This window comes from Emys orbicularis, chromosome 8 (genome assembly GCF_028017835.1).
Source record: "Emys orbicularis isolate rEmyOrb1 chromosome 8, rEmyOrb1.hap1, whole genome shotgun sequence".
Classification (NCBI taxonomy): domain Eukaryota; kingdom Metazoa; phylum Chordata; order Testudines; family Emydidae; genus Emys; species Emys orbicularis.
Genome location: NC_088690.1, coordinates 91,640,178 through 91,661,736, shown reverse-complemented (window position 1 = coordinate 91,661,736; position 21,559 = coordinate 91,640,178). Strand labels below are relative to the sequence as shown.

The window sequence follows — 21,559 nt, the reverse complement described above, 5'->3', positions numbered from 1 at the left end:
TCGGGGGGGGGGGGCCCTGCAGCCTTGGGAGAGGCTCTCAGGGGCGGGGTCTTGCCCCTCGGGGACGCTTTCTGGGGGGAGACCTATCCCCGTGGGGGAGGCTCTCCAGGGGGGACGGTCCTTTGGCTGAACAATTGCCAACCCTCCAGGATTGTCCTAGAGTCTCCAGGAATTAAAGATTAATCTTTAATTAAAGATGGTATCACGTGATAAAACCTCCAGGAATAAGTCCAACCAAAACTGGGACCCGTACTTGGGGGAGGCGCTCTGTGGGGGGCTGCTCCTTGGGGCAGGCTTGGGGTGGGGTCCTGCCCCCTTGGGGACGCAGAGAACAGGGACAGGCCAGGAACCTCCGGACCCCAAGAGGGCAGGACCCGGCCCCTTCCCGGGCTCTGATGCGGCGGGAGGGGCCGTTCCCATAGGCGGGCCGGCTAAGATCCCCCCCTCCCCGCCCTGCCGCCAGTGCCAGCTCCTCCCCCGCCAGGCCGGCTTCTGCAGCCGGCCGGGTCGTGGCTCCTCCCAGCAGAACGGCCCGGCTCCGCCCCGCCGGCTTCCCGGCTCCGCGCTGCTCTAGGCTCGCCGCATGCTTGGTGCCGCCGCTGCCGGAGCCTGAGCCGGAGCTGGAAGATGGCGGAGCCGGCGCCAGACTGCAGCGCGCTGCTGGACGAGGAGCTCTCCTCCTTCGTGTTCAGCTATCTCACTGACAGCCAGGTACCGGGGCAGGAAGTCCGGCCCAGGCACCGGGGAGCCGCGGAGCAGGGAGCCCTGCACCCCGTGCACCGCGGGCAGGGAGCCCGGATCCCCCATGCACCGGGGAGCCCTGCACCCCATGCACCGGGAACAGGGGAGCCGCGAGGTGCAGGGAGCCCGGGATCCCCCATGCACCGGGGGCAGGGAGCCCTGATCCCTATGCACCAGACAGAGGGAAATCTGGGGGCGCAGAAGCCCCTGCTCCCCCTCATGCACTGAGGACCGGGGAGTCTGGGGTTCAGAAACACCGGTTTCTCCATGTACCAAAGATGGGGCATTCCTGATTCCTCGCATACAGCAGAGAGGGCGAGAGAAGTCTGCGGGTGCAGGAAGCCCTGTCTCCCGCCCTACGCCAGGAAGGGGGAGCTTGGGGGTGTAGAGACTCGTGATCCCTCCATGCACCAGGCAGGCAGAGGGGGGTCCAGGGGGCTGCACGCTGCTGCTGCAGTCCCAGTGGGAGAAGCATGGGAGGCTGCAGCCGGCAGCCCTGACGGACGGGGGTGCGCGTGCAAAGCCCCCCGCGCACCAGTGGGGGATCTGGCACCGGGGAGGCTGCTCCGCTGCGCTCTTAAGGAGGCTCGAGCCCTTGTTCGGGGGAAAGCTCGCTGCGCCCGAGCACTTTCAGCACCACTCACACGTGGACTCCTGGGTGCTTCTGCCAGACCTTCCCCATGCATAGCAGCCCGGCCGTGCTGTACACATGGGGGGCGGGCGGGGGACGACGATCAAGGCACAAGGAGGGCCCTGCCAGGGCTCAATCAATCCGTCCTTGCAGGGTGTGGGTGACTGGGGGGAGTGTTGTGGGGGGGGGCAGTCTGAGGAAGTGCAATTGTTGGGGGAGGGGGTAACAGCGCCGGGGGGTCCGGTTGTGGGAGGAAGTGATAGTGTGTGTGTGGAGGGGAATGCTGGGAAGGAACAGTCTAGTCGCAGTGGTTCTCAAACTTTTGCATTGGTGACCCCTTTCACACAGCAAGCCTCTGAATGTGACGACCCCCCCCCCCATACATTAAAATCACATGTTTTTTATATTTGCCACTATTATAAATGCTGGAGGTGAAGCGGAGTTTGGGGGTGGAGGCTGACAGCTCGCGACCCCCGTGTAATAACCTCACAACCCCCAGAGTGGTCACAACCCCCAGTTTGAGAACCCCTGTGGATGCAGAGTTCCTTAAAGTTGTCAGGTTAATGTATCAATTCCTGCTCACCCCCCATCTTCCCAATGTGTTTCCTTTTTTCTTCAGACAAGTGGGTGAAAGAAGGTGGGGGAGGAGGGGGTGAGAGGGGAATTGGTTGTTGCCTGGGTTGGCTTCTCCCATCCCAACAAACAGCCTGGCCTGAATGCTAGGGCTGGCATTTGGTAGATGGATTAAACGTTGTGTTGCCCCTGTTCGTTACTCCAGAGATATGGTGGTGATGGGGTTGTGTGGTGTGGGGGCAGATAAGAATTGGACTGTGCAGATGAGTCATGCCGTGTGTCGGTTACATGTATGCAGGCTGAGATCTGGGGGATGGAGTGAGAGGGGTCTTACTGTTGCAAATAAGCGAATTAAAAATCTGGATCAGCTCCTTTTTGGACGGAGCTGGATATTAAAATCAGATTAAGTCTCCTTGGCAGCTTCTGCATGATCACGAGAGGGTGCGTGCTAGATATATCAGAGGGCTGCATGCTTTTCCATTTTGGGGGGTGGCGGAAAGGGGCTAAACAATAAACTCTGCAATAGCTGAAACCGTGACTGATCTGGAGCACGACCACACATTTTGCAGCCAGATTTATGTGCCCAGAGCCTGTTGCAAATGTAAAGAGTTTTCTATAGTTATTTATACCCCCCCCCCCAAACACACCCTCAGTCTCATAACCACAGATTACAAAACAGCTTTGATTGTGGATCTGCCACATAAATGCTAGCTCTTCTTCTCTCGCTGGTTTATTTGTTTTGACTGCAGGAGCTGGGGAAGAACTGCTGTTTGGATTCATAACAAATAATAGTTGAAGACTTAGTAAATCTCATTTGCCCCGGGTGCATGTGCCAGACAGAACTAGGCAGGTCTTGCCACAAGCTAGATTGATGTGGTCTCTGTGCCTCCTGGAGCAGACACCAGCACTGGAGTTTTCCAGTTTAGCATGGGACATGGGCAGTGGGTATGTGTGTGTGGCAACTTCCATTATTAACTGCAAGCTGCTGACAGTTTGATTACAGATGAAGGGTCAGAAAAGGTGAGAAGTGGGGAGAGGACATTTTATAAACAGAGTTTGTATTTTCTGGTTGGAAGGATTTATTATTACCAGAGGAATTAGTGATGAGGAAACATGGGAGAATATGAGATTGTATAGATAGATGTCATTCTACAAAAACAAAGTATTTCAGAAAGGTTACAATCTGTAAAAGTCTGGTTGCTCTCTATGCAGGTGAAAGGTCTTGGGTATGATACCCAGTAATAAAATGCATCTTTTCTGCATGTTTAACATGAAATAAATAATTATATTATATGCTGTGCATGCACTTTGACAGCTGAAGATTTTGCATTTTAAATTCCAATCTAAAAATGTTATTCCAATAAGGATCTTTTCCCCCCTTCTTTTTTATATCCCAATCCAGACATTTTTGAGAGTTTGTATGTTTGCTGCAACACCACCCTATCATGAACATTTTCTGCAAAGTTTGGAACTGTGAAATGGCTTGTGATGAAATAAGAGTGTTTTTTCCATGACATTTCTTGAAATAATATTTGCTGAGTTTGCATCTCTCTCTCTCATATATATATATATATATATATATATATATATATATATATATATATATATATATACACACACACACAGAGTAGTTTAGTAGTAGCACTATGTACATACATAGTGTTATAGCTGTCATCTGTTGTGTGTGTAATGTTAGCAGCAGCAAATAGATCTTTGCAGACTGCGCAGGTTTCCTCAGAAGTGTTATGCAGTCTGTGTTGGTATGTATGGAAGGTGCTTTTGTTAATTTCATTTCACTTCTCTCCCCCACATGTATAGAAGGGTTAAAGTCCAAGCATGTGATTTGTATGCATTTGTTTGAGAAATGATTGAAGTTGTAAGTGTGTATTGTGCTTGTACCTTAACCTCTGATGAAACTGCAGTGAAGGCTCCAGTCACATGCTTTGCTTATAACTATAAACGGGAGGCGGTTCCTAGGCTCGCCTCTGACGTCTCTCCCCATTACTACTGTACTAGCCTGTGCTTACAACTGGCTTACTGAGTTCTCAATGAAGCCTGAAAGCTGCTCCTGCAAAGTCCCCAGTGTTCTAGCACAGGATCAGATTATCCAAAGAGGCTAAAATGTCAGGAGGCCATGAGATCATGAATATTATCCCTTTCCTTCATGGAAATCCTGAAGGACTCCAGCTCTCCTCCATCATCCCCCCTTTTCCTTTCTTTTGCAGCAGTATTGCAGAAATTCACAGCAAGGCGCTCAAAAGCGGTAGGTGATTAGTGGCCCAGCCCAGCTAAACAGACAAAATCCCTGAGAGGCGCAGTGGAAGTTTAACATGGTTATTTGCATCAGTCTCTTAATTATTCAGGATTGCACTGAGGGTGCATGCTAACCTCTATTTACATATGGAAGGCAATGATGATTCTCATGATAACTGCATTGCTACTGAAAGAGAATAAAGGGTTTTCTTTTTATGTTTTACTTTTCTTACCAAAATGGGCTTATTTTGCAAGTGAACTGAAATGTATGATTTATAGGCCAATTTAATGCATTCTGTGCTGCTCTTGTCATCTTAAAAAGATAAAGACAATTGCAGCTAATTTGTCGAGGGTATCAAGTGTTGGAAGGGACCAGGCATAGTGGACGCTACCAACGATACCAGTTGGGTTATGGAATCTTTTCTGATTCTCTGGAATAACGAGGCTCAGTCTGACTTTTCCATTTTTGACTTGTTTAAAAATCAGCACAGGAAAAAATAACACAGGCTGCTGCCTGGAGACGTTTAAAGATCACATGGACTGAAATACATTATTCCCTATTTAGCTTCTCTGCACCTTGTTAACAGCTTAATTCTTTAATGGGTGCATAAGCACTTTGAGGTCCTCAGTTGAAAAGCATATAGCAAGTTAATTATTATTGTTAATCATTAAGCAGTTTGCTCTTCTCCTCTAGATCAGTGCGTAACTCCAGCTATTTCTCATAGCTCGAACCCATGTTCTACTTCTTGTGTGCTCTTCTTCTCAGTCTTGCTCAATAGCTGTTTATCAAAGCTTTTTGTCTTGAGGCCTGGAGTAATTAGGCCAAGCCAAAGATGACCCTTCTTTGCACCTGTGTCAAGCATACCTTTTGTTGGACTGCATGCAGGTATGTTCCCTTGTAGTGTGAGTCAGTGAAAAGAGGTGGGAAGAAGGGTCTGAGAATAGTAGCCATGTACAAGTCTAGAGAAGTGTTGCGATTATTACTGAATCTGAGTTTATCGAAGAGCAGACTGATCCATCCAAAGCAGAATACAGACATTTTGGTGAGGTGGTCACTGCTCGGAGTTGCAGCAACAGCTTATGTCACAGTGCTGATTGTGAAAAATCCAGAGTACAGCTTGCTGCTGAATTTGTCATTTTCAGTGATGAGATACTAACTGCTAGGAGCAGAGGCAGAGAATTCCCACTGGCAGCTCGGGTGGGCATGCTGGAGACTGGTCCCTTTTCAGAACCTATGCGCAGATCAGCCCATTTTCAAGCCTTGCATTTCTGGCAGTTTGCCCCTGTGTTTACTATCCATAGTAGGAATCCACTGGTTGCATCCTGATGTGGGTTTGGGGTTTTGTCTGTGTTGTACCAGCACATTCCTTTCCTTGTTTCATCCTGTGATTCAAAGGCATCTGCCCCACAGGTGAATAATTAAGGTCTTAACCTGCTGTTTCTAGCAAAGGGAGCTTCTATCCCACATCATAGGTGCTGGAACTAGGAGTGCTGGGGGTGCTGCCACACCCTCTTGCTTGAAGTGGTTTCCATTATATACAGGGTTTACGGTTTGGTTCAATGGTTCTCATCAGCACCCCCACTATAAAAATTGTTCCAGCTCGCCTGCCCACATTAACATTTCCAGTGTCAAAAGCCTCTTTATAGTAAGAAATTCTACTTTCTCTAGGGTCTCGTTCGACAACCTGACAGGGTGTAAAAATGCACTGACACCATTTCCCCCCCCCCATATCTCTCCACTCTCCCAGCTGATTTCCAAAAGAACCTCTTCTTCTTCCCCTTAAGGAGACTGTCTTTAAACCGCTGAGCCTCAAACCTGACATTGCTGTGTTGTTGAGTTGCATGATAGCACTGTAAAGCATAGTCTCTGCCATGCACATGTTCCCCTTTCCTTGGCCCAATGGGTGACTCCTGCTATTTTGAGCTAATTGGAGGGTTAGGCTGGAAGCGAGTTGCTGTGCCTTTTATGTGACTGTTCTACTGTCTAGCAGACATCCAGCTTTTGTGTTCCTCACAATGGAAGACACTGAGGTTTCATACATTGCCCTTTGATTTCCTTCAGTTAAATTAGGGATTGGCCCAAGAGCATTCTGTCCTGTGGCAGTTCGGCATTCGCGTTCCAGGCTAGCAGAGACAGAAGGCAGGGAAGGAGCATTCCATGACACTTAACGGTGACCTTCTTCTGGCCAACACACAGACTAGGATTAATGAGCTCACCAGTGAGCAGGATTCACCCCATCTTGGCTGGAGGGAGGGTGGCTCTGACATGAGGGCGAAATGGGGAAATTGCAGAAGACCCTGATCTTCAGCAGGACCTCTAGAGTGTATTCTTTCTGCTTTACTCAGTAAACCAGAATAGATGCTCATTCGGCTTTCCCCTCTGCCCTGGACGAGTCTTCAATGAACGTAAAGAACTGAAACTAACTCAGAGTCCCATGGTTCTTCGGAAAGCAGGGGGCAGAGTGCAGGAGCTCTGATGGGAGTGTTTGTGTGCAAAGTGCCACTGAGGTGAAACTTGTATTTTCACCACAGTACCACTTTCAGATTGTCAATTTAGTGCCAGATTGATAGCCCTGGAGGCCGAATCCCTCTGTTCATCACAGAGCAGGTACAGCAGCAGGGCACACGTACCCTGGAAGAACTGCCATTAGGGTTGAGACCATAGCTCGTGCAGTTCTTGGCTTCTCTGTGAGACTGCCAACCAAGGAGCCAGATGTGATGAGATATGGATGCCTGTCTACAGAAATCCACCAGACTCCTTTCATATGTTCCACAGAACAAGCCTCTGTTGGTAAATGCTTTTGGTCAGAGGAATCCACTTTTCAGCTTCCGCTTCCATGGCATAGCTGCGCTCCATGGCAACACTGTAAGGCTTATGTTTCTCGTGATGGTTTGGCAGAATAAAGTGATTTAACAGAGAGATGGCTTCTAAACCCTGCGAACTGCAGATTGATCAGTGAGCCAGCCTTGGAGCTGGCTTTTTGAACAGCATAGCTGTCTATGGCACACAACCCTGGCAACACAACACATTTCTCCTTGGCCACAGAGTACTCAATGGAACGTGTGATGCCTGTTCCACAGGGTTGTGTTTTGGATGGCGTGCTGCTGCTGGTATTGGGGAGAAGGTCCCTAAAATGGTGTCTGGTGAACCAGGTTCTGTGGTCTCAGCAACCATATCGCAAATGGTGTTATAGTCACCACACTTTTCCTTGCAAATTTAAATGAATAGGAAGGACATTCCCCATCTCCTCGCCCAGGCTGCATGCTAGACAAATACCAGGTTGTAGAGACTTAGAAGAGAGAGAGATTTTTAAAAAATTGCTGAAGTTGTAGCGATAAAGAGCACTGACAGGCTAAAGTTAAAGGCCAAATCATCAACTGGTGTAAATTGGCCTAGTTTCATTGAAGTTGTGCCCTTAGCACCACCTGCGGATGTGACGCCAGACATTTCCTGAGCTTGTTACGATGTACTGGTAGGCTGGTTTGCTTTTCCACATTTCTCTCAGCCTGGACTATGAAAGGACACAAATTACTATTTGTTTATTGTTTGTGTTGCGGTAGCATCCAGGATGTGGCAGGCATTTTACGCACGTACTCCCACCCCTATATCTATATCATCTTGTCCTGCAAGTGCTTATGGTCTTGTCGGCTCCGCTCTTGCTCCTTGTCCATTTCACTTTGGGGCTTTCATGTGCCAGGTTACAATGATTTTAAAAACAGCAGCTTATTTACCTTAGGGTTGAAAAAGGGAAATCAAACCCTGCAAACATTCCTGTTGGCCTTAGTTTCTGTAGAAGCTAAACAGGGTCAGGGCTTCCCCCCAACTCTCCTGTGCTTGCTTCAGAATACCAGCATGTATGCAAGCAGCTGTGGGAGCATGAACTGGTATGCTGGGTGGACCATCACCTTCCACTGTGGCTAGCACTTGGTTAGTGTTTAGCCTGGCTCCTGGGTGGTAGTGCTAGGGTGCGGCTTGGCAGTGCTTCATTTATCCTCTCCCTGTTCTTTCCCCCTTGCCCCAAGACGGGGCAGAAGTTTGCCGTTAACCCCTCTTTTGTGCTTTCCACCTTCAAAATGCTTTGGCATTATAACCCAAGTGGCAGATCACTGCTTTGTGTGTGGGGGGTGGCAAGTCCACGTCTGAGGTATGGAGTGAATGAAGGAGCAGTAAGAGACAGGGACTGCTGGCGCATCTCAGCAACTCTTTGTATCCCTTTCTGTGTCTCGGATTCCCCTCCCAAGCAGTGAGAGCCAGAATCTTTTCCAGCCTTGGGAAGGGAAGCTAGAGTGGTTGAACATGACGCAAATTTCCCTTCACACGTTGTGGAACAAGAGGCCCCTTGCTATTGCTGTGTGGAGCAGCAGAGAGGTAGAGGAGTCCCAGATGGCTGTGACTTCTCATCTCCCATCATAATGTAAGTGGGAGAGATGCTGGGGCATTGGGAACACTGATGTGATGCTTCCCCTGTGTTCCTCCTGGGACCCAACGACACATTCTTTACACAGCTGTTTTCCTTTGCTGCTGAGGGGAGCAATAAAAGGCAGCTTAGGATGAAAGCAGTGCCTCCAGCTCTTGCAATAAAATCATTGTGGGGAATTATATTTTGATTAGACGGACTTGCTAAATTCTCTCTCTGTCTTGCTCCTAAGCTGTGAACTTGCTCCCAGCAGCAGTACTGAGCATGCTGGAAGAAAAAGCCCCATTCTGGTGAGACAGCCCTTGCTGGTCAGACAGCTCAGTTCTTGTTCCAGTTTGTGGAGTTCATTGCTGCTGCAGCTTCCACATTTGTTATTCAGAAAGAGCTGCAAGTAACCTATTCATCCCAGGCAGGGTGGCCAGGCATTCACCAGGCTAAGAGCCACCTTCACCTCCCCTGAGGAGCCCAAGTTTCCCTGCAGTTCAAGGGCAAGGAAATCCTGAAGCTGACAGGACTCTCCAGGGGACCAGAATACCCCTCGCCAAGCCGCAGGATCCTGTGTGTATGAAGCTGGTGTGGTCAGAGCAGTGTGCAGAGGAACACCATTGCTGAGATACATGCACACACCAGGAAGCCTATCACCATCTAATCAGGTTTCTTTTCAATCCCTGTATGGTGGAGTTTGCAAGTTGTCTGAGCATAACCTCCTGCTGCCCTGAGTCTGGGCCTGTTTCTGCTTTCACTTCTTCTGGCGTAAATGAGGCATAACTCCACTAAAGTCAATGGAGCTACACGGGTTAAGTGAGCTCAGGATCAGACCCTCCGTGAGTTGCTGTTGGGAAGAGGAAGTGTTGCTTGCTGTCGTTGCAGCTAGGCGGTTTTTTTAACCTAGTTGAGTGCTTGGTGGTAGAAATTAGCTGTCATGTTTGCATTATGAAAGTGAAAATGTAGCACTGAAATGTTGCAATAGATGTTGCAGAGGCAGGATGCCACAGTGACTGCGCTTTTTGCATGCACAGGAGAGAATATCCAGGCCAGTATAATTGTCCATTACTGAACCAGCTGGATTGATTTAGAGCAAACAGTGATTATGATTTCATCTAGCGTGGTTGTTACGTATACTGTAAGGTAACAGTAATAATCAGGCTATATGGTATCCAACCCCCATGACGCCCACTGAAGGCAAGTGCCGAGGGAGCCTGGGTTTTACATCGCCTCAGAAAGATAGTGCTTCTCCTAGGATCAAGAAAGAGCATTTCAAGATGGACCCTGTAAACTCAGTAGGCTGCCTCTTTATCGAAGACAGCACTGCAATTTGCTCCATGTTATGCAAAGGAGATGTGGTCCTTTGGCTTTGGGCAAGTTGCCAGTGGAACCCTAACTTGGGCAATGTGAGCGTCCTAAGTACATGCATCGGCAAAGCACTGGAAAATGTGCTATCTCCTTAAGACAATGCTGTTACCCTTCAACTAGGAAACCCACTACCGAGAGCAACATCTTTAGCCCTGGTTAATCATTTCAGTCTCAGTGCCCTGGCTGGCCATCCTGGTGCCCATCACCACTTCCTCAGGGGACTCTCAGGCCACATCCACAGCAGGGAAGAGGGATTGCATACTGACTTGTGCTCTACCAGCTGACAGAGCCCTTTCCTGCTGCATGAATGCTCTTCACCAGGCATCCAGTGAGGCTTCGGTGAACTTTGTTCCAGTCTGTTCTCCCTGTTCCCTGAATTCTTGGGAATTGAACAGGCTGGACACTAACAGGCTGGGTTCTCCTTGTTTAAAGAGGGTGGATGTGACTTTCATAATCCTTTGCTTTTAAGCTGATTAAGCTTTGCATTGAATTTCCTGTTAAATTTACTTTAAAAATGTATTGGCCACTCATGAACCATTAGCCCCCTTGAAACTATAGCTAGTTAGCTGCCTTCCTTTCCCAACCATCCTAGAGCTGACTAAGGGACCGCTCTAACAGTTCCCTCCGATGGAGCTTTGTGTCATGCAAGAGGGATATGATCAAGCGGCCTACAGTTCAAATTAGGCCCAACATCTAGACCAGGGATCGGCAACCTTTGGCACGCGGCCCGCCAGGGTAAGCACCCTGGCGGGCTGGGCCGGTTTGTTTACCTGCCACGTCCATAGTTTCAGCTGATCACAGCTCCCACTCTCCGCGGTTCGCCGCTACAGGCCAATGGGGGCTGCGGGAAGCGGCGCAGGCCGAGGGATCAACATCACCCTGACCTAGAGGAATCTCATCTAGGGCTCAATGGGGAGTTCAGTCAGCATGGCGTTCTGTCCTCAAACTGCCAGTCTTGTGATTTGCTCTCTGTCTACGAGGTCCTAGACCAGGGGTCGGCAACCTTTTAGAAGTGGTGTGCCGAGTCTTCATTTATTCACTTTAATTTAAGGTTTCGCATGCCGGTAATACATTTTAACGTTTTTTAGAAGGTCTCTCTCTATAAGTCTATATATAATATAACTAAACTACTGTTGTATGTAAAGTAAACAAGGTTTTCAAAATGTTTAAAAAGCTTCATTTAAAATTAAATTAAAATGCTGATCTTAAGCTGCCGGCTTGCTCAGCCGGCTGCCAGCCTGGGGTTCCGTTCACCTAGGCTGGCAGCGGGCTGAGCGGGGCCTGCGGCCAGAACCCCGGCTGGCAAGGGGCCGGCAGCCAGAACCCCAGGTTGGCAGTGGGCTGAGCGGGGCCGGCGGCTGGGACCCCAGCTGGCAAGGGGCCGGCAGCCAGAACCCCGGGCCGGAAGCCAGAACCCCAGACCGGCAGCGGGCTGAGTGGGGCCGGGGGCCGGGACCCCAGACCGGCGGCAGGCTGAGCAGGGCCGGAACCCCAAACCAGCAGCGGGCCGAGCGGCTCAGCCCGCTGCCGGTCTGGGGTTCCATCGGCTGGTTCCTGCCAGCCAGCGTCCCGGCTGCCGGCCCCGCTCAGCCCGCTGCCGGTCTGGGGTTCTGGCTGCCGGCCCCTTGCCAGCTGGGGTCCCAGCCGCTGGCCCCGCTCAGCCCGCTGCCAACCTGGTGCTCAGAGTGGGGGGTGGGGATGTGGGGAGTGCAAGAGTCAGGGCATGGGGTGTGGGGGGGCTGGGTATGTGTGGGGAGTGCAGGAGTCAGGGCAGGGGGTGTGGGGGGGATGCAGGGAGCTGGGGTCAAGGGGGGTGCAGGGGTCAGGGCAGAGGGCTGGGGCATGTGAGGGGGTGCAGCAGTCAGGGCATGGGGTGTGGGGGGGCTGGGTATGTGTGGAGGGTGCAAGAGTCAGGGATGGGGTCATGGGGGGGATGCAGGGAGCTGGGGTGCAAGAGGGGTTCAGGGGTCAGGGCAGAGGGCTGAGGGGGGTGGGCTGGGATCGGGGGGTGCTCCCAGCCCCCTGCCCCCTGAGCAGCTCACGGCAGGGGGCAGAGAAGAGCGGGCTGGGTCGGGCAGGATTTTTAATGGCACGCTGCTGCCTGCCGGGGTCCGGCTCAGCCTGCTTCCGGGGTTCGGCAGCGGGCTGAGCGGGACCCCGGCAGGCAGCAGCGTGCCATTAAAAATCGGCTCACGTGCCGTCTTTGGCACGCGTGCCATAGGTTGCCGACCTCTGTCCTAGACTGAAACCCACTAAACTAAGAAGACAGCATGTCTAGGTTAGAACAAAAGATTGGGAGCTTGGAGGCCTGGATCCTGTTCCCCTCTCTGCTACTAGCTTGCTGTGATCAATGGAAGATCATCTGAAACCACCATGTTATAATATATGCATGTATTTACTTTTGTGGAGGATACTATTGGCCACACTTTCAAAAGAGCCCATATTCCCCATTGGCACCTAAATGAGATGGGGAGATGTTCAGAGGTACTCAGCATCCAGAATCAGAGTACTGAGCTCTTTTGAAAATCATAGGAACACAGAATCATAATCCTGGGACTGGAAGGGACCTCGAGAGGTCATCTAGTCCGGTCCCCTGAACTCATGGCTGGACTAAATATTGTCTAGACCATCCCTGACAGGTGTTTGTCTAACCTGCTCTTAAAAATTTCCAATGATGGAGACTCCACAACCTCCCTAGGCAATTTATTCCAGTGCTTAACCACCCTGACAGTTAAAAAAACTTTTCCTAATGCCCAACCTAAACCTCCCTTGCTGCAATTTAAGCCCATTGCTTCTTGTCCTATCCTCCGAGGTTAAGGAGAACAATTTCTCCCACCTCCTTGTAACAACCTTTTATGTACTTGAAAACTATTATCATGTCCCCTCTCAGTCATCTTTTCTCCAAACGAAACAAATCCAATTTTTTCAATCTTCCCTCATAGGTCATATTTTCTACAACTTTTCATAATTTTTGTTGCTCTTCTCTGGACTTTCTTGTATTTGTCCACATCTTTCCTGAAATGTGGCGCCCAGCATGGGACACAATACTCCAGAGGCCTAATCAGCGTGGAGTAGAGCAGAAGAATGCCTTCTTGTGTCTTGCTTTCAACACTCCTGCTAATACATCCCAGAATGATGTTTGCTTTTTTTGCAACAGTGTTACACTGTTGACTCATATTTAGCTTGTGATCCACTATGACCCCCAGATCCCTTTCTGCAGTACTCTTTCCTAAGCAGTCATTTCCCATTTTGTATGTGTGCAACTGATGGTTCCTTCCTAAGTGGAGTATTTTGCATTTGTCCTTATTGATTTTCATCCTATTAACGTCACACCATTTCTCCGGTTTGTCCAGATCATTTTGAATTATAATCCTATCCTCCAAAGCACTTGCAACCCCTCCCAGCTTGGTATCGTCCGCAAACTTTATAAGTGTACTCTCTATGCCTTTATTTAAATCATTGATGAAGATATTGAACGGAACCGGACCCAGAACTGATCCCTGTGGGAACCCCACTCGTTATGTCCTTCCAGCATGACACTGAACCACTGATAACTACTCTCTGGGAATGGTTTTCCAACCAGTTATGCACCCACCTTATAGTAGCTCCATCTAGGTTGTATTTCCCTAGTTTGTTTGAGTAGATCATGCGAGACAGTATCAGAAGCCTTATTAAAGTCAAGATATACCACATCTACTCCTTCCCCACTATCTAAAAGGCTTGTTACCCTGTCAGAGAAAGCTATTATGTTGGTTTGATACGATTTGTTCTTGAGAAATCCATGCTGACTGTTATTTATCAGCTTATTATCTTCTAGGTGTTTCCAAATTGATTGTTTAATTATTTGCTCCATTATCTTTCCGGATACTGAAGTTAAGCTTGCTGGTCTGTAATTTCTGGGCAGTTTGTTGGAGATGTGTAAAGGGGAGCTGGGCTCTTTTGAAAAATTGGGTCCTATGTTATTTCCATGCTTTGGGATTATTCTCATTGCTATTACCAGCAACAACCAGCATCCTAAGTGGGGGCAGCAGATAAAAAACTGCCTTAAAGGGTGAATTGCAGATTTATTTTTCAAATATCTAAATATAATTTGAGGCAAGAGTGCAAGTTTGGCCAACTGTTTTATTAATATTCTATATGTCAGAGGGGATGCAATAATCGTATTCAGAAATACACAAGGCAAAACTGTGCTGTAGGACTGAATAACTTCACTTCCCTGCACTTCTGCAAGTTCTGTGCTTCAGCAGGGCTCTAATGGGAACTGTGGCTGTGACATCTCAGGATGATGAATTCCAGGGCATCAGAGCGAAGCCAGCAGGCGTGACATTTGGGGGTGGAAAGGGAAACAATAGTGAAGGCGAATGCCCTTTGTTGCCCTGGTATTTGTGGCACTGAGCACATTAAAAATACATTTAGCTCATTTAATGAAAAAATGTGCAGTTTGCCCTTTAAGACTATGGGATGGAAAGAGTCTTGACGCGTGTGATTTCTATTAGAGATGGCTTCATAACATCTTGTTTGTGGCCATTGCTTTACTGCACCACTTGGCTGAATTAGTTGAGTGGCCAGTGGAAAGAACTGGAATCCACTGTGAGAAATATCAGATAGGCAGGTCTATGGGAGCATCTGGAGTTCCAGTCCTACCCAGTTCCTTGAGTCTCGGTCACGCCGTCTGGAAGGACAGCGTAAAACTGGACGCAGCCTACGAGCTGAACTTTCCTGAGGAAATAGATTGAACTCTGGTCTCTTCTGCCAGCTGGGCCATTAGGGTGGCCTGCAAACTCCATTCTTATTTCAGGTTAACAAGTCTATATGCACCCCACATGCAGCTCCTGAGACACATACTTGGGCCAAATTCTGCCCTCAGATGCACATGGAAAGCTCCTGTTGTCTTCAGTGGGAGCAACAAACAAGAACCCGAGCGCAGGATTTGGCTCCATGTGTAGGTCAGTGTTGTGCAATCATCTCCCCAAATTGCACTGTGATATGCAGTTTCTCTCTTACATTATCTGGGGATTCTGCTATAGCAACATGCAGATGTAAAATCCTTTTGAAGTGTGAACCAAATGTCAGTGGAAAGATAACTCCCCATAGATGTGTAGTGTGGTCCCTGATTTAACCTGTGATCTCTCTGATCTGATTTACGACTAGGCTGGGCATCATGATTATATGGTCTGACCCTTCCTCTGGTGGGCTCCTCCATTTGTGTATATCTGTATTGCTGTCCTAAGAACATTGGATATGATGAACACTGTGTGCTGCATGAGTCTCTGTACCCATCTATTTATAACTGTATAGACAGAGACACCCACACATGCCCCCTCCTTTTCAGAGCTGATATTCAAACCCAGGCATCCCTGACTTAGGCTCTGTCGCTCAGCTGAGCTGTTTGAAGTGCTAACTGATCTGACTTGTGATCCAGTCTCTGACTGGAACATGCATAGGATGTGGCTGCTGTATCTTTTCCACAGGGATGTGGAAGGTCCCTCAGCTACTTGACTTGTTATGCTCAGTGAATTTCTTATTGTTTCCTTTTCAAGGCATGCCTTACTAAAGGAAAAAATATGCCCAGAATTCTGCTGCTGGATGGCTTGCCGACCCTCAGAGGAGCTGAAGTGCATACATGGCATTGCCCACAGCACATGCTTCCCGAGCACTGGGCTTCTGCTGTTTGTATCCAGACTCATTGTTTTTCATCGCTAGCAAATGATTTACATTAGACATTCCCATGTTTAGTTTTTGGAGTCAGCAGTGCCAGTTAGCCCTATGTCTCTGGACCCAGGAATGGTGCTGACAGCAGCTGTCATGCATGTGTGTGTACAGAATGGCTGAAGGCTTAGAGAGAATACTGATCTGAAGTGCTACCATGGGAAAGGCTGCCTGTGCTGCTTTCACTCACCCTCCGGACACCAACCCATTCCCAGTGGACCAGGAATGAAGAGCTGCTGTGCCAGTGAGCTTCCTGCCTGTTGAATCCACTGTCCGAGGGAGAGGCCTACCCAGAGCATGAGTTTTGGAGTCAGTGTGATGCCCCACATGGTCAGCTTGTGTTGTGACTTGGTCTAAAGAGTACGTGTGTGGCAGATATGCTGTACGCCATATAAAAGTGCAGTGTGTTACCTTTTGTTTAGATCCACATCTCTGCTTGTGTGCGCGCTCCTTTAGCAATGCAAGATATGGACTGTAATAGACATCGGCCAAGGCTCTGCTGTCTTCTCCACTACCTACCTGTCCATCTGTTTGTCTGTCTTGGCACAGAGGCAGAGAAAGCAATGACTGCAATGCATTAAATGAGGTATTATGCTGTAGTGTCGGGATCCGTCATGCGTGTAATGTAATAAATAGGGTCATAAGCCTTTTACGAAGTCTATTTCCACTCTTGAATCCAGGATTTAATGCATGGCTGCTTAGAGAGGCTGAGGATTTCAGAGGTCAGCAGGGCTAATTGCAATGCTGTAGTAAAAGGGAAGACTGCAGAATACTGCACATGCAAGAAAACCGCTCCGGCAAAAGGACTTAACGAAGAGTACTAACTGGCTGCGTGATCTTCCAAACAAACAGGCACAAGTACATAGTGTTACCAGTGTTTTGGGAAAACAGTGGAGAGGGTTGTACGGGAGAGAAGGGGCCTGTCGAAATTGCCGCTCAGCTGGGTTCAGGTGACTTTGCAGGCTCTGTGGGGGCCTGTGCCAATTTCCTGAGTCATGTGCTGAGAGTGGAATGTAGTGCATTTGATTTCCCCTGTCCTCCGGCACACATGTCTCTGAATATCAATTGGATACAGCATTGCTGGGATTCTTGACCTTAGGTTTCCAGGAGAACCTGAATGCCTCCTAAGGAGCTCTTCAGTGGCTGATGATGGCAAAAATCAGGGTCTCATGGAAGCTCCCTACACCCAGAAACATGCAGGGACCTTCTGCTCCACTCAGCCACGTACCCCACATCCTTTTTTCTGGAAAAGGTGCTGGTTGGGTAGCCCTAGAGACCAAAGGCCTGCATTTATCTAGGGAGGAGGCCCAGCCTGGGCTATGTAGGTGCCTCATGAATGTCCCTCAGCCCAACCTAGATGGGCTTCTCTAGATTTGCAATGGCCCTTCCAGTTCTTAGGCTTCCTGCGGAGCCTGTCTGCATAAAGGCCAGTTAGTGCCAGGCATGAAGTGAACTCCTATGTGAGTGCTCAGACACCATGGTGCAGAATAGGGAACTAGACAGAGAGACACTAGGAACTGAACTGAAACCCACTGACTCATTGCTCAGATATCATCATCATTGTTGTTATCTAGACAGGGACGACAGTGTTCTGGGTGACATGGTCCCTGCCTTGAGGAGCTCATTGTTTAAGCGGGCATCACACAAATGCAGGAACGAGGTGGATGAGCAGTGCCATGAACCAAGCGTCTGATTAGCTCCATGGTGTTGTCAATGGGGGCACTGCCATGGCTTTCCTGAGAATTGGGCTGGGGACATGCGGCTTGTTGGAAGAGGAACTGGCCGGAGTTTTTACACAGAACTATGTGAAGCCCTGGAAGTGGCTTAAATCCTTGTGATAGGGTGTGGCTGTGCCTGGTGTGGAGCAGTAGAGCCATGTGACTATGCTGTCTCTACTTAGGGGCCCTTCCCGGAGGGCCTTGGGGCAGGGCAGAGAGATGTTCCTCCCCCAGCAGGGGCATGGTGCTCACCTTGTTCAGCAGAGAAGCAGAGCTGCCATTGAGTATGTTAATTTACACTAGATGGTGCCCAGACTTTGCCACATCGCCGACTCGCCAGGAGTTGGTGGGCTGTACCTAGTCAGCATAAATTGGAACAAATGGTAGCCACTCTCAGACTCACTAAGGAGGTATGGTCCATGGGTGCGGCAGGTCCCAGCGTGCAGCGCAGCAAGGCTGTTTGGAGTGTTGCATGCTGGGGGATCACCTATGCAGCCTACACTTTGGCACCTCCCTTCGTTAGAGAGTAGTTGAGGTAGGGGAACTGGCGCAGCGGGGTCCCTCACTCGCAGGGGAGTTGCCTGCCAGCAGAGCTGTCGGTGCATCCTCACTCTTTCTGAGAGTTTTATCCATCTGAGCAGTTCCCAGTGGAGGGTAACTGATGGCAGTAGGTAGCTCCGTGGAGCTAGCTTAGTATGCGGCCAACTGAGCGCAGCCTTGGGTCAGTTCCATCACTTCCCTTCAGGATGAAGGATAACACCAGCTCCTTTCAGTTACTTTCCTTGCCGATCCTGTCATCTCCATCCCGAGCAGGAGCAGTGATGTAGTCATGGTAACCAGCAGGGTTGCAGTCTCACTGTGCAGCTCCTGTGCATGATAGACCAGTAATCTAGAAATATTGTAATGGAGAACTGCTCGCTGCTGGGGAGCTGATCAGAACCCTCCACCAGTTACAGTGATCAGCCATTTGTTACTGGGGAAGCAGCCTTGTCTAGTGGTTCTACTGGAAATTATGGCTCTTGGGTTCCACTCCCATCTTTGTCCGTGACTTGGTGTGTAGCCTTGGGCAAGTCATTTCATCCTCCTGTGCCTCAGTGTCCCCATCTATGTCACAAGGATAATGCACAGATTCATAGACTAGATCAGGGATCGGCAACCTTTGGCACGCGGCCCGCCTGGGTAAGCACCCTGGCGGACTGGGCCGGTTTGTTAATCTGCCGCGTCCAATGGGGGCTGCGGGAAGCGGCGCGGGCTGAGGGATGTGCTGGAGGGATTGGCCTGGAGCGGCGAACCGTGGCCAGTGGGAGTCGCGATCGGCCAAACCTGCGGACGCAGCAGGTAAACAAACCGGCCCGGCCCGCCAGGGTGCTTATCCTGGCGGGCCGCATGCCAAAGGTTGCCAATCCCTGCACTAGATTATAATGCCAGAAGGGACCATTCTGACAATCTAACCTGACCTCCTATATAACACTGGCCATTGAACTGCCCTGAATTAATTTCTACTTAAACTAGAGCAGATCTTTTAGAAAAACATCCAATCTGATCTAAAAATTGCCGGTGATGGAGAATCCACCACAACCCTTGGTAAGTTGTTCCAATGGTTAATTACCCTCACTTAAAAATGTGTGCCTTATTTCCTCATTTCCAGTCTGAATTTGTCTAGCTTCAACTTCCAGTAATGACGTCAGTACCAGGCAAATTAGTTGAAACAATAGTAAAGAATAAAATTGTCAGACACATAGAAGAACATAAATTGTTGGGCAAAAGTCAACATGGTTTCTGTAAGGGGAAATCATGTCTTACTAATCTATTAACGTTCTTCGAAGGGGTCAAAAAACATGTGGACAAGGGGGATCCAGTGGACATAGTGTACTTAGATTTCCAGAAAGCCTTTGACAAGGTCCCTCACCAAAGGCTCTTACATAAATTAAGTTGTCATGGGATAAGAGGGAAGATCCTTCCATGGATTGAGAACTGGTTAAAAGACAGGGAACAAAAGGTAGGAATAAATGGTAAATTTTCAGAATGGAGAGGGGTAACTAGTGGTGTTCCCCAAGGGTCAGTCCTAGGACCAATCCTATTCAACTTATTCATAAATGATCTGGAGAAAGGGGTAAACAGTGAGGTGGCAAAGTTTGCAGACGATACTAAACTGCTCAAGATAGTTAAGACCAAAGCAGACTGTGAAGAACTTCAAAAAGATCTCGCAAAACTAAGTGATTGGGCAACAAAATGGCAAATGAAATTTAATGTGGATAAATGTAAAGTAATGCACATTGGAAAAAAATAACCCCAACTATACATAGAATATGATGGGGGCTAATTTAGCTACAACTAATCAGGAAAGAGATCTTGGAGTCATCATGGATAGTTCTCTGAAGATGTCCACGCAGTGTACAGCGGCAGTCAAAAAAGCAAACAGGATGTTAGGAATCATTTAAAAAAGGGATAGAGAATAAGACGGAGAATATCTTATTGCCCTTATATAAATCCATGGTACGGCCACATCTTGAATACTGCGTACAGATGTGGTCTCCTTATCTCAAAAAAGATATACTGGCATTAGAAAAGGTTCAGAGAAGAGCAACTAAAATTATTAGGGGTTTAGAACAGGTCCCATATGAGAAGAGATTAAAGAGGCTAGGGCTTTTCAGCTTGGAAAAGAGGAGACTAAGGGAGGATATGATAGAGGTATATAAAATCATGAGTGGTGTGGAGAAAGTGAATAAGGAAAAGTTATTTACTTGTTCCCATAATATAAGAACTAGGGGCCACCAAATGAAATTAATGGGCAGCAGGTTTAAAACAAATAAAAGGAAGTAGTTCTTCACACAGCGCACAGTCAACCTGTGGAACTCCTTGCCTGAGGAGGGTGTGAAGGCTAGGACTATAACAGGGTTTAAAAGAGAACTGGATAAATTCATGGAGGTTAAGTCCATTAATGGCTATTAGCTAGGATGGGTAAGGAATGGTGTCCCTAGACTCTGTTTGTCAGAGGGTGGAGATGGATGGCAGGAGAGAGATCACTTGATGATTACCTGTTAGGTTCACTCCCTCTGGGGCACCTGGCATTGGCCGCTGTTGGTAGACAGGATACTGGGCTGGATGGACCTTTGGTCTGACCCAGTACGGCCATTCTTATGTTCTTATGTTGACACTTAACCCTACCTACCCACAGAGAACTGTAGTGAGGCCTGATCTATTAGCATTTGCCAAGCAGTGCGAGATCCTCATTGAAAGCTGCTATAGAAATGCAAAGTATTACTATTAATAGAGTCCTTTTGCAAAGTTATCTTTAGCAACCCTGTTCCCACCTTCATTCATAAGAGCAGTGAGACAGGCCTGATTCTTCTGTCTTACACTGGTGTAAATCCGGAGTAACTCCACTGAAGTCAATGGCATTTGCATTGGTGTGGGTGGGAGCTTCCCTCCCATCCCGTTCGCCAGAGAGAGTTCACACTTCAGTCTCTTGCCAGCATATTTTGGTGCTTAAATAAAAGTTCTGACAAATCTTCTTTCCCTGGAGTGGGAACAGACTGGGGTTTTTTTCTGGTTGTTTTATTTACTGACCATTAACCTCTTGACTCTCTTTGAGCTCCCCTCCCTTCCCCTTTCCTCTGGTCCCAGGCCACCTCTGCTCTGACTCAGACCTAGCCAAGGAGAAACTGCCAAGGACTTCCTCCTCTGAGTGTCTCTGAGGAAGTCCAGCATGTGAGCTTGATCAAAGGAAGGAGCAGTGTCTGAGCTGCTGGGAAGGATCTGGCAGATTTGATTGGCTGGGCTGGGATATGCCTTCTCCATCTTTATTTCAATGGGTCTGTGATGTTAGGGTTCAGACCATGGCCGGCCCTTCCCCAGACTGTCTACCTTGAGGACCCCCACTTTAGGACAGCCATAGCGTAGGCTGTGGATGCCTACAACATGGCTTGGGGGTAGCACTTAGCATCTCCACTGGCTGCACTTCCATTGTAGAAGTGAAGGTGATTGCAGTACGCTCCCTTGTATGCACATGGCCCCTAAATTACTGCTGCAGTTCTCAGCTGGGCAAAGTCTCAATGCCCCTTCTTGCTTGACTCTGCAGTGAGATCAAAAGAACTGGTGAGGCAATGAAGCTGACCCACAGAGAACATGTCAATTCCCACTCCCACAGCTCAGTAGAACTA

General features: G+C 48.8%; 1 protein-coding gene across 1 annotated transcript in view; it reads left to right on the top strand.

Annotated features, from left to right (window-relative positions):
• Positions 1 to 627: 627 nt before the first annotated feature.
• PPARGC1B (PPARG coactivator 1 beta) overlaps positions 628 to 21,559 on the top strand; it is an 88,471-nt gene continuing 67,539 nt past the window's right edge. The window contains exon 1 of the mRNA XM_065409776.1: positions 628 to 711. Coding sequence (XP_065265848.1) covers positions 628 to 711 — 84 coding nt within the window. The remainder of the gene's footprint in view (positions 712 to 21,559) is intronic.